The 14,008-nt window shown below is 39.9% G+C and overlaps 1 protein-coding gene across 1 annotated transcript in view; it reads right to left on the reverse strand.

Annotated features, from left to right (window-relative positions):
• Window positions 1-6,773: 6,773 nt before the first annotated feature.
• LOC121317338 (ALK tyrosine kinase receptor-like) overlaps window positions 6,774-14,008 on the reverse strand; it is a 29,265-nt gene continuing 22,030 nt past the window's right edge. The window contains exon 3 of the mRNA XM_041253170.1: window positions 6,774-6,883. Within this exon, the coding sequence (XP_041109104.1) occupies window positions 6,774-6,883 (110 nt within the window). The remainder of the gene's footprint in view (window positions 6,884-14,008) is intronic.

The raw sequence follows: 14,008 nt of genomic DNA on the forward strand, positions 1-14,008 counted from the left end.
TCATGGCTAATAGTTTGACAATTTTATTGTTTTTCCCTGTTCATATTAAAAAATTATGAAAAACAACATTGTTAAAAGTGTACAGTACTGTGTTGTAGAAAGGACTGCAGTCGTTCTGTAATCTTGTCACAAATGAAATTGCAAATGTGCTTGATGAAGACAATCAGGGAAGCAGGATCTAGGGGTGCTGGAGTAGTGCTTGAAGTACAGGGCTGCTGTGCACCTGCTGGTGTTGTCAGATGCTGGTGCAATGATAAATCCTGCTAGTTCCGTGAATCTTATGAGCTGTGTATGCACTGCACTGCACCTTTTTACATTGCTTTTGAACACAAATGACAATAGAGTTATCAGCGCTGATGGTCACAACAAGGGGTGGGATATTTTATAAATCTTACTTTTATTGAAAATGTCCCAAAAAAGAATATCACATTGTTTTGTATATTCTTTAGCGGCACCACCTGCTAAAATCAGCTTGTGACAGCAATATTGCTTTGTGGACCAATGTTTAAAACACAAGTTGGCCCATTCCTGTAAAGGAGACTCATAAAAAAATAGATTGTACAAGTCAACCTTGGAGCCTTCTAACTGTCTTTGTCGAAATGACTACTGTAAATAAAATCCAACTGTTCAACCTGTGTTTACAAATAAAAAAGACATTACTAAACTGCAGTATTTAAGTGGGTTTCTATACTGTGCATATTAACCCAATATGTATAAAATCTAGTAAATAACCCCCAAAAAGTTTGTCAACATATACCTTTTCTCAATATGATGTTACATTACGCATTAGCTGTGATTGTGATATGTGGAAAAGAGGTGCAAATGCTCGCAAATGCATTTTCCAAGCTGATTTATGTATTTATGTAGTTTTATAACAACTAAGGATATATGAGACATGTTCATTTTAAACAAGCTTTGGTGCATTTGTACACCTTGATGCTGATGAAGGGTTAAACAGGAAAAGATCTGCACTCAGGTGGTTTACAAAGCATAGCAGCACCCTTTTTGTAGACACCTCAAATTCTCTCTCTTTCGCTCTCTCTTTCTCTCTCATACTTTGTTTTATTTATTCTTTGGGACATGTGAAAAAAAAGTTTAGTAGCTCTGACTTGGTGCAAAGAGAATCAAGACTGAGAGAATGAATCAAACGAAATATTTGAGCAAAGGTCTTGGAACCACTGCCAGAGTTATTCACCTGTTAAAATTAGAATTGGGGGGGGGGGGGGTCTCCACACGCAACACAGAACACATAAATACACACAGGAGTGGGCACTTGGCCACAGTGATCTAAGTAAGTAATGTGCAAGTTTTCAATTCATCCAGTAGTAAATGTCCCTGGAACTTCTGTTCAAAATAGAAAATATTAGAAAAAAGAAAAACATTGTTTCAGTTGGGGGTGGCATCACTTCAAGGTTTGGAGTAAGTTTATGTATATCTGGAAGCTTGGATATTCCTGACTAAGCTACAGTACAATGTTCAAGTAGTGTACAGAGAATACAAGAAAGTAAAGACATTTTCAAATTTAAGCATGATTTGTTTTCTTTCATTAGAAATTATGTTGTACTAAAATCTGCATCCTGTTAGTAATTACTTGAGCTCCCCAGGTGATGATAACTAGCAGTAGCACGGGGCTTTAACCCAATCTATGGCTGCAAAGGGAAAGAATTAAGCATTTCAGATGAAAGTAATACTGACATTTACTGCCTAGATCAGGGGTACTCAAACGTTTTCAGCTGGGCCACCCTTTGGAAATGTTTCAGGTGCTGCCATTGCTCATAGTGTCACGTGAGCTGTTCAGTGTGTTGATGTGTAAATAAATCCTGATCGCCTGCAGGGCATATCAACTTCAACCTCCATCTCGATCTCCTGCCTCCTGTCACTCAGCAATGAACCCACGCGACAGATGGCTACCCTGTCAAAAGCATTAATACTCTGTATCTTTCTAAACAAGGGATTTAGAGGAGCTCTATAATAAAAGCAGAATCTCAAAACAATAATTGTGTGAATATAGAAATTGTTACAGCTGTGTATAATGGTATTTAAAACAGAATTTATTCAACCACCTTTTTAGATACCCGCCCTTACTCTGGACAGCACAGTCAGATACACGATGGATTACTGTAATTTGCTCTACCTGCTCAGCCTGAAGAAACATGCATTTGTGGCAAGCACAATATAGGAGACAGAATTGCTCTCCTTTAGCCTCACATTTATGTGTGTAAAATAAAATATAGGATATACTATCTCAGACAGTGGCAATGCTAGACTTTAGCACACAGAGGACACCAGTGTCCCCAATTTAATTATGCAGGAGCACTTTAGATTCTACAGTGTTTTCATATATAGTAAAATACCCTCAAAAAACAACCGTGTTGATTAAAAAGAAATCTGCAATTGTATAATCTGAAGCAAAACTCCATTAAATAAAGTGGAAAAAAACAACAACACACGCACAACTGTGTACCTTCCTGTAATTTAACTAGTTCTGAAGTGCCTTAAACCCCCCTAACTGTAGTATTAATCTGGACACATTTTTTTTTTTTTTTAAAAGCAATAAAGTATAGAGTAAAATAAATACTGTATATAAATAACATAAAAAATACTTTAATGCTGACATTAAATGATGGGTGAGATTGGAACTGATTTAAGAAGCTGACTGTGACTAGAGAAGTACAAGAAATAAGAATGCTGTCAACTCATAATGAATGATTTAAAATGATCGTCAACCATATGTTTCTCTTAATAAACCACAAATGTAATATATTGTGAGCAAGAACAGAACGGACACCAAATTAATTTGTATATGCATCATATCATATGCTGCTTGAATTAAACTGCCAGTAAATAAAAAAAAAAAAAAAAAAAAAGATTTCATACATATTGTGGCAGGGTGCCCCATCTGTGCGTATTTTGTATTTTATGTTGTATGAGGTGTGTTATTGTTGGGTGTTCAGAGGTTGAACGAAAGAGTGAGACAGTAAGAATTAAAGAAACAAATATAAACAATTGCTACTCGTGCTGTTTTAAACCAGCACAACACTTGTTTTATTTTGTGTTCGCTTTGTTTTAAGTTTTGTTTGTTTGTTTTGGCCCGCATGCCGTTTTGTTTTGTGTAAGTGTTTTGGTTTGTTTCAATATTTTATTTATTAATAAAATTCGCGCATCAGCGCTTTCCATACCCCAGTCCTGTGTGTCTGTCTTCTGGGTCTGACGTCACCACCAGCCATCCTGGTCACAATATATATTGCATATTTTGTACAACAGCCACTTCCATTTATAGTACTGGTAGTTCAACACAGGAGAGGGCAGTGCAAAAAAACCCTCCTGGTTTCACAAACCCGATTACCAATTCAAGACTCCCAGTCCCTTACCTAAATTAACATTCATTTTCAGAAGACGGACACTTCTCTGACCCGTTTACTCAATGCAAAAAAAAAAAAAAAAAAAATCAGCCAGCCAAGTGGATCAAAAAAGAAGATATGAAATTATTATTAAGCAAAACAGCCACACTTCCACATGTTAGTTTGGACAAAAAGAGTAAAGAATTGATTGCATTTAATCTACCGAACCAAAAACAAGCATTAATAGACTGCTACTTACAAACATTTTATTTGTAACTATACTGGTCTGTGGCACAGTGCGTGCGGTTTAGCAAAAAAAAAAAATCCTACAGACAGATAGGTTTTTTATTTATCATTATTATTTTGAAAGCTTTTTCTGGTTAAATGGTATATGGTATTTGTGATTTAAACACATATTGAGCTCCTTTTGCTATTTTTTTTATTCGTCGAGCTGGCAGCTATCTAAATAAATGTTGCAGGTATTCAAAAACACAACAATGCATTCAATATTCACGTAGAACATGTGTGGACCTTTCATCAAAAATTAAAACAAAAATATTGTACATTGATTCAGTTATATAAATGCATGTGTCCCCCTTCAGCAGGCTTTAGCCAGCTTGCATTGCCATGGTTAGCACAATCCCTGCTTGACTCGTACTTTTCACTTCACTGCAGCTAATCCAGCAATAAACCGCATTGTGAAAGAAAGAATCTAGAGGGAGTACATGAATAAGGGGTGTTTTAAATCAGTTCATCTGGCATTCAGATGGAGATTTGAGTAATACACACTTAGCCTAGTTCCTGGAATGATATTGGAGCTAGATGAGATGTCAAGCTTTAATAATATTAATGGAAAAAATATATAAACAGTATTAAAAAAGTTAAACTAATCTGTTATTGAAAGATTTAAATTGCAAAAATAATAAAATAGCACGAGAGGCACCGTTCACTGGATTCTAATCTAGTTGGTGTCTGTACAGTCATTGCTTGTCCTTGGACTCTTCCCAATACTGTCAACTGTGAGACGGTAACGGCCTCTTCTCACGGTTCTATTACTTTTTAAAGTGTTACAAGTTATGGATGATTCCGATATCCATAACTCCCCACAGACAGATTGACAAATATTGCTGACTGGTAACCAGGTCGTCACCCTCATGCACAGTATTGCACCTCAGTTTCTTGAACCTTCCTGAAGGGCAGCACTGGACAGATGAATGGCTGTCAGGTCTATCAAGGCTGTGAGTGCTGAGTGATTCTGCCCATCAGCCTGTCTCGTCCCGCTGCACTGTCAGTAGGCCCTGACCTGATACAGATTAGTGCTGCCACACTTCAATGACATTTGAAAACTCATTATAGTCACAGCAGACACTTGTATTAGCTGTGTTAGTCACTGCCTCCGTATGTGATGCCAAGAGACTGCCTGGCTTTTCTTTTTTGGCTGATTTGCTGGTATTTTTAATTCCCTTTGCACTTCTGATTCCGGTTATCAACAAACAAATCTGTAATTAATCCAGCTCCCACTTGTTTTTGTTCATGTCACATTCGATAATTTAAGATATTTAATGCAACTCGTGGAAAAAAAGATCAAATAAGGACTTGTTTATTTACTTGAAAAGCTAAGTTTACTTGTTGCTACTGCAAAAGAGTATACAAAGTTTGCAATATTTTTTTTATTTTATTATTATTTTGGAAATAAATGGTACAAATACCTCTAGTTGCAAAAGGTGCACCTCAACCCTAAAGAGTGACACACTGTAATTTAATAAACACTCTATACATCTAAAGGTGATCTAGCAAAATCTTTTTATGGGTTGACCAGATCAGGATTAATCATTATCCTACTTTTGTTTCTCTTTACCAATTAGACTATTGTGATGAGTCAAATGTATGGTTCGCCACGAAGACGATTAAAGACGAGTTCTCATGATCTGTTTTGGATTTCACCCCTGCACTCCTTCCCTCACATCATTTTGTTTTCTTTTGTTATTTAATTATTTTGTTGTGTATAGATAATAAAAATAAATTATTTTATTTCTGTACACATAACTTACTGTCTGGACATTCCATTTAATACACTCTCGCCTCACAACTATATGCAAAGAAACCTCAAATACCTGTACTGCACATACTTATTCTCTATTCTGAAGCTAGCTGCCTTCATCTCAAGATGTTTCTCTGTTATTCTCTCTCATTTTACCCTACATTAAGGTCTTCCATCTCCCCGGCTTCTTGTTTCAATTAATCATGATCCTTGAGAGGGTGTTTGAAGCCACTCTCCCTTGGTAATTAGCACAGTTGCCTTTGGGGATGCTGTGAACTGCTAGATGTTCCACACTGAAGATTAGACAACTCCCTCCAGTATATGCTGCAGCCAACACTGGGCAACTAGGGATTGCATAGAGCTGCAAGAAGACTACTGATGTTATCTTTTTCTTCTCCTTAATGAGCAAACTCTTTATTGATGTATTTAGGTACCTATAACTATATAGGGTTATTGGATGGTGAACGTTTTTGTATAAGAGAATATCTGCACCCTGAACAGACTGCAGCAGTCCTATAACTAATATATACGGCTTAATTATTAATATACAAAAATGAAAGCTAACATTTTGTTTTCTATTCATTACCAACCTTTATTTAGTCAACTGTCATTTTTATTTAACAGACAGAAAAAGGTTATGAGGAGAATACCCTAGGTGATCCCTTGTGATGTGTGGAACTGACTTTGCAGAGAGGTGCCACAGGTATGGTTTTTTAAAGCAAGTGGCATCATCTATACTGATATCTAAAATAAAGCACGATAGAAACTTCCATATGGTACGTCTGATGTCCTAATTCCTAAGTCATACTCGAGGCACCTATCAGTATTTAAACTGTATGTGTATCCTGGTATACAAAAAAGCAAAACTGATTGGCTAAAAGATAGTTATAAGTCGATAATAAAGAGCAAGCTCTGTAGTCGAGAGGTAAGTACAACGTGAGTCCTATGCTGAGGTCAGTCTTATTAAGATGTAGGACACATAAGTGACTAGAATCTGGATTCAGTGCTGAATATGTAGACTAAAACCAAAGTAAGTGTCAGCACATACATTCAAATGTGTTTTTTCAACACATTTCTTGCGTCCGCACTAAAGAGAGACAGTCTGCTGCCAAGTTCGTACTTTTATACTTTATGATTTTATTTTATTTTATGATACATTTATTTATTCGTGCATGATTTTGAATGTGTGGTTCTTAAGAATGGTACTATTGTCATTGCTTGCAACCGGCACCTCTTTATTTACAAATTAAGTACTGTACAGAATGGTACATAATTGTTGTGTTTGTCATTTATTTAAGTTTATTAAATTAAGTTGAGAAGACGGTGTAACAGGGGAGATCTGTGCTGACTGTCTGGCACATGCGTGGTTCTGCAGGAAGAGGACAGTAGACTCATAAGATCCGCCTGTCAATCATGGCAGTGACACGGAGGTGTGGGTGTGGGATGTGGTCTCTCCCTCTATCTGAGTGGTTGGAAGGTGGGCCTTGGGGGGTTGCTTGGCCTACAAAAATAAATAATGTTTTGTTGTTAGTGGCCTGGCCCATTTAGGAAGAATGACAGTGGGAGTTCGATTCATGAACTTGAATTGTTAAAAAAAAAAGAAAAAAAAATCCCTTACAGAACGGCAGTCTGAAGTGAAAGACAGGCAAGCATGGCTAAAGAAGACAGCTGACAAACAGCTATAACTGATAATATAATTTATATTACATACCCAAGGGGGAAGTGCATAGTTAGCGGAGAAAACCTGGGCCACCCCACAGAGTATGGTGAGGGAATACCTCCGTGTAGTTGGAGCTGACCGACTTAGCAGCAGTGGGGAGACGCTGCACAAAGCAGCACCTTTTATTTTCTAGTTTTATTACTGTGTTTTATTTTCCCTTTTTTCTTTGTGCCTTTTGTTTTCACTATTTTTGAGTACCGGCGTGTGCGCTAACGACCTGACAACCTTTTTACCCTTGTTGGTATTAGGCTGTGCTCTGCAGCAGTACCACAGTGCCACCTTGTGCCAAAAATTAATGAGTGCGCCAAGTGGCATTTCAAATAAAGTCCTGTCTCCTGTGTGTTAATAAATTTCCCACTTCCTTCCACAGATGGGCTTGATTTCTGTCTGCCTTCCTTCTGCTTTAACAACTTTGTTTAGAAAATATTTTATGCAAAGTATTGTAATGTCGACAGTCTATGCCGCTTCTGTGAATTTGTTTGACAACGTGCTAGTGCACGTCATCGACAGGACCGAACCAGCCTATAGGCAGAGAGAACACCACCGGAGGAATAGCCATAGGAATGAATGAGGAGGGTGACTTGCAGAAATGGGACAGGACAACATGACTGAAGAAGATTGGAGTGATGACATTATAGGGGTGGTGTGACAGGATGGCTCGGTGGACAGAAACTTGGAGACAGTAAAACTGCAGATAAGGTGCTGCTGCGCTGTTTAATAAACAAAAGGCAATCAAAAAGTCAAACAAAACACTGTTCACATAGCCAAAAATATAAGGTCAAACAAAAATAAATCTCGCGTACAATAAACACTTACAAAATAAATGGCACCAGGGCCAAAACAAAAGTTTAAACAAAACTGTTCAGGCTGGGCAGAGCCTTCACTGAACTTTGTCACACCAAACAATTGTAATAACACACTGTTCACTCACCCCAAAGCACCCCCATCAACCAAAGGAATTTCCCCTTTTCTATAGCATGTGGCTGGAGCCTAATTATCAATTATTCAATTAGCTCCAGCGACATTCTCACATGTATTTTGGCAAGGATAGAAAATTAATCACATCCCTGCCAACCACCACCAAATCACCACACAACATTATTATTAATTACAGACAGGGCCCTGCCCTGCCACAGGTGGGCATTAAGGGAGATGATAAAGGGAAGCCCTGGACTGACTGGAAGGAGTTGAGCGAAGAAGACGACGAATTGAGGAGCGAACAATTAACAAGAATTGACTACTGATTTGATGTGGCTACAATCCATAGTGACCAATTTATTAATCTAAATTATAAATGCGGTGTTACAATCCACTGCTTTATTACTGGGATTTCCAGCTGTACCTCACAACAGTGAACAACGGTTCATCTGTATAAATAAATTGGCTTTTGGAATTCCAGTCTCGACTTCAGTTCATTTCTGAAGAAATGCCACAGTATGTTAAAGTGACGTCATCTTTAAGTCTAAATGCTTTTTATTATTGTATACAGTGCATTTTTATGCTGGCAGTGTGTAACAGTTAAGTGTATTACAATAAACTATGAAGAGCTACTGTTTTCTTTTCTCTGCTGGCTAATGGAGAAAATGTGTTTAACACCCGAATTGGGGTAAAAAATATGAAGTGTTGTCAGTTAGAATACAATAATATGATTCTACTGCTGTTTAACTGACCTCCTAGCTTTTTTAATTCCTCCCCATGTTTTTGTCCATTAGGCAAATATAATGCTCTGCCACCTACGTGTGTCATCAGCAAAACAGCTAGAATTGTTTCTGAAGTGATTTCCCTAGAATTTCTGAAAAGGGTAATGGCAATGCATTGGAGCCCCTAACTCTAGCTGTGTAGCCACAGTGATTCATCGGGAGTCATGCCAGTAAATTGCTGTGCTGCTCAAAAAGCAGGAAGATAACTGAGGATGAAAACTCTGAGCTGCTTTAAATTCTGCAGACAGATCAAGTCACTGGGGTTTGTGTGGGCTAGGAGAGTAGGGTTGGTGTAAGCACATATCAGAAAATAACTGAAAATGCTCCGAGCAGAAGAGGTGTACATACTATTAATTAAATCCTTATAAACCACTGTAACAGGGCTGTGGCAGAGCAAAGCTCTGCCCTTTTTAAATTGGCAGGGATGGGGTTAATTTTCCCTATCTGCCTGGGTTTATTATGTTCAGGTGGCTGGGGTTGATTAGATTAATTAACGATCAATCAGCGCCCAGCCACCTGACATAAAAGGAGGCCTCTGCTTCTCATTTGGGAGAGGGAGCTGAGGAAGCAGGTTGGTGTTTTGTTTGTATGTTTGAAAGTTTGAATCCAGTGAAGGCATTGCCCAGCCTGGAAATTGTTATTTTTGCTTTTTGTCTTGCTTTATTTGTGTTTAAATCCCTTTATTTTGGCCCTTGTGCCCTTTCATTTTTGTGTTTATAATAAAATAGTTATTTTTTTGAACTACAGACTGTCTCTGGGCCTCTATCCACTCGCCAGCCTGCCACATGTGGTGGCAGAAGTGGGAGGCTCAGAGCAGTATTTTTATTTATTTTTTGAATTTTTGGGATCTTTTTTTTTTTCTTAACATGGGAAAGAAGAGCAGACAGCAGCAAAGGCAGGACAAGCAGCAGCTGAAGAAATGTAAGCTGCTGCAGCCACCGCTGGAGGACCCGGCCAGCCTCTTCCCCTGGTGTTCCTGGTGCGGGAAGGAGAACCATCGTTGGCGGTCCTGCCCAGATGTGCCACCGGCAAACTGGTGTGGCCGGTGTGAGGAGGACGGCCACAACTGGGCAGGATGCCCCTACAACCAGGCCCAGGAGGAGGTGCAGTGTTCACCCTGGGCATCAGGGGCCACCCCACTACCTCCAGCACCACCACCTTCACCACCGTCCCAGGAGATCTGGGACTGGTTGATGCACCCTGAGGCAGACCTCGTCCATGATCTCCCCATAGTTATCAACACGCTGTGGCGTCGAGATGGGGAGAGGTGGGAACAGTGGGAGGAACAACACCACCCAGCGTCCTTCCCAGAGGTTGCCCTCATGGTGGTTAATTACCTGGCGGTAGACATGGGAGATGCCCCGGTCACTCCAATAAAGAGGGGTGAGCTGCCTCCCCGAGAGCCAGAGAGGGGTGAGCCGCCTCCCTGAGAGCCAGAGAGGGAGGAGGAGCCGCCTCCCCGAGAGCCAGAGAGGGAGGAGGAGCCGCCTCCCCGAGAGCTAGAGAGGGGTGAGGAGCCACCGTCGCTCCCGGAGCCAGAGAGGGGTGAGGAGCCGCCATCACTCCCGGAGCCAGAGAGGGGTGAGGAGCTGCTGTCGCTCCCGGAGCCAGAGAGGGGTGAGGCACTGCTGTCGCTCCCGGAACCAGACAGGGGTGAGGAGCTGCCCGCTCTCGGAGCCCAGAGGGGAGGAGCCGCCACTCTCAGAGCCCAGAGGGGAGGAGCTATGGCTCAAGGATTCCTTCCTAGCTCCGCCCAGGGATGCCACGCCCGCTCCGCTCAGGGATGACACATTTGTATCGCCTGGGGTTGCCTGCTGCTTCGCATCGCCTGGGGTTGCCTGCTGCTCTGCATCGCTTGGGACTGCTGGTGTCTCCTTTTTGTTTTCTAGGGTTGCCGAGGGTCCACTGCCATCGCCGCCTCCGCTGCCAGAGGGAGCCGGGCCGCCTCCGCTGCCAGAGGGAGCCGGGCCGCCTCCGCTGCCAGAGGGAGCCGGGCCGCCGTCGCCATACTACCTTGGAGATCCGGGGCCCCCTAAACCAAAGAAGGCTTGGGGGGCTCCGACATCAACCCCGCCCACCATAACAGCCAAACCAAGGGATATAATTGGACTCGTGGGGGGGAAGGGGGGAGTTGGCCGATTGCGGCCGGTGTACGTTGTACATGGGGGGAGGTGTGTGGCAGAGCAAAGCTCTGCCCTTTTTAAATTGGCAGGGATGGGGTTAATTTCCCCTATCTGCATGGGTTTATTATGTTCAGGTGGCTGGGGTTGATTAGATTAATTAACGATCAATCAGCGCCCAGCCACCTGACATAAAAGGAGGCCTCTGCTTCTCATTTGGGAGAGGGAGCTGAGGAAGCAGGTTGGCGTTTTGTTTGTATGTTTGAAAGTTTGAATCCAGTGAAGGCATTGCCCAGCCTGGAGATTGTTATTTTTGCTTTTTGTCTTGCTTTATTTGTGTTTAAATCCCTTTATTTTGGCCCTTGTGCCCTTTCATTTTTGTGTTTATAATAAAATAGTTATTTTTTTGAACTACAGACTGTCTCTGGGCCTCTATCCACTCGCCAGCCTGCCACAAGTGCAAGCAGCCCTGTACGGTGTATTTTTAGAATGGGGTTTCCGTCTCTGCCCCTGTGTTATTTTGTGTTTTTATTTTTTATTATTATTTATATACGTACATGACAGCAAAAGCCTTGTGGTTTGTTTGTACTATAATTTATTTATTTGTGTATATATATAGATGGTGTTGAGTGCCGTGTGTTTTGTTTATTTATTATTTATTGTATGATGGTGAAGCGCCGTGTGTGTGTTTTGTTTTTGCAGCGTGGATGGGAAGCCCATTCACGTTTAATTAAAACTCGTCCAGAAAGTGGCCATCTCCCGAAATAAGTGATTAATTTATTGCTAACTGGGAGATGGTCACCTGTATAAAAAGCCTGCAGCTCTCCATGTTCGAGGTGGGGTGTTCAGAGGCGGAACGAGAGCGAGCGAGAGAGATTAATTTGAAGACAAAAAGGAAACGTCTAGGAACAGTGAAGGCAATTTGCCCAGCCTGATCTGGATCATATTTGTAGTGTTTTGTATTTGTGATTATTTTGTTTACGTCTTTACATTTCGCTCTGCCCATACACATATATTTATTTTTGTTTAAATATTTTATTTATTTTTGTGTTCTGTAATAAACGGCGCCACAGCGCGTCTTTTTGAACTGCAGATATCTTTGTTGTGTGCTTCCTTCTTCTGGTCTGACGTCATCGCTCAGCCATTTCCTGCCACAACCATGCATTGCCAAACACACGTTACTACTGAAATGCCAGCCATGGAATTTAAATAAGTGAAAGAGGGGTTTCAGAACATAGCATACTGAAACGTGACCCTGTAGAAACAAGGAAATACATTTAATCTTTGCCCTAATTATACAATTTTAAGTCATTTTTAAAGTTTATTTTTATTGCTCTAAATTTATTTTGTAAGATTGCCCATACCCTTTTAAAAGTTTACTATTTTAAACGAACAGCCCATATGGAAAGAACACATATTTTCAATGTATTATACATAAATGTAATGTATCCTGTTTTATGTTACACATATGCATCACATATCCATATATTGATGTACAAATGTTATTAATGTGTTTTAAATATAAGCAAAACAGGAACATGCATGATCAACTTGATTTGTATGCCATAAAAAGATAAAAATGTGTGTGTGTGTGTATATAGACAGATAGTGTAAATAAGGAATACGTTAAGTGTTCACAAAAATTTTGTACACGTTTATATACAAAAATGCAAGTCGATGCATTGATTCCAAATATGAAAATAACGACAATAAGAATTACAAGATTTTTTTTCTTTCTCAGGTAAGGAAAAACCCCTACTCGCTGGTAGGAGGAAACCTTAGGTAATCCATGGCTGAGGGTAGCCCTTCCTCCGGACTCAAAAGACATCCATCTGCCAGTTTGGCCTCGCTGTATGTGACTGAGAGGCCAAACAAAAAAGAAGCAACATGAATACAAGCCACACAGAGTTTTTGTGGTGCTTGGATATGATTTGTTGATTAGTGATCCAACCAAATTTTCCAAGAATTGTGATCATATCATACCGTGTTATTCTAAATTTTGGAAATGCACGTTCAAAGGCTGTCAACGTATGCTATACGTCATCTTAAGTGAAGCATTTCCAAATTATTATATTAATCAGAAAAATTACAAGAAGATTATTTTTTTCCTGCATTAAACCAATAATAAGGTAATATTTGAATATTTCATTCTAAAATCTTAAACCTTGTAAATTTCCTTTTCAAAAGCAGCGCAGCACTAGTTCATCATACTCTAGTTATTATGGAAGACATACAAAATATTAGCATAACATAAACTGATGCCTAGTAGAACGTCTCTTTCAAATTTCATTGCTAACCCGTACTATGGTACTAAAAAGCAGGGTACACTGAATTTTTATAAGCTAGGTTTATTTTGGTTGTAAATATAGCCATTGAAAGCATTTTCTAAAAAACCCTTGAATTAAGTCAACCCAACCAGCTCACTAGTATAACATATACCGTCTTTTCAACTGATCACAGCTGCAGAACATCTACATACAACCACTAAGATACAAAATATACAAATACACCAAACAGTGCATTTGAGTTTTTTTGGTGCATTTAGTCTGTAAAACATTTCTAAAAATGTAGGGGGGGGGGGGGTATCCTACTCAGGAGTTAAAACACAGCAGTAATTAGATCTACCAATATGCAAATTGATTGAATTGGCCTGTCACAGGATGACATGTGTGGTGACATCAGATCAGGATGTAATTGCAGCACAACAAAGCAGATTGGAGTTTAAACTGAGCCTCTACGGTGCTCAGATTTGTATTAACAAATACAAATAAAACATTGAAACAAAATATAAAAACGCTTTGTAAAAAAAAAATAAAAAAACGTCTCGATGGCCAAAACAAATAGACAGACAAACAGACGAAATTAAAAAAAGAAGTAACGTACTAGTCCTCCAGTTATAATTGTTATAATTACTCTCTCTCGCTCTCTCTCTCTCTCTTAAATCACCTGTGTTACACAGACCCATTTATAACCAGCGCACCAGTGCATATACACCAACATTAATACACTGCACACAGTATATAAACATTAAATACACACAAGAGCCTGGCACACTACCACAAGGCCCCACAATCTCTTTTTTAAAG

This window comes from Polyodon spathula, chromosome 6 (assembly GCF_017654505.1).
Source record: "Polyodon spathula isolate WHYD16114869_AA chromosome 6, ASM1765450v1, whole genome shotgun sequence".
Taxonomy (NCBI): Eukaryota; Metazoa; Chordata; class Actinopteri; order Acipenseriformes; family Polyodontidae; genus Polyodon; species Polyodon spathula.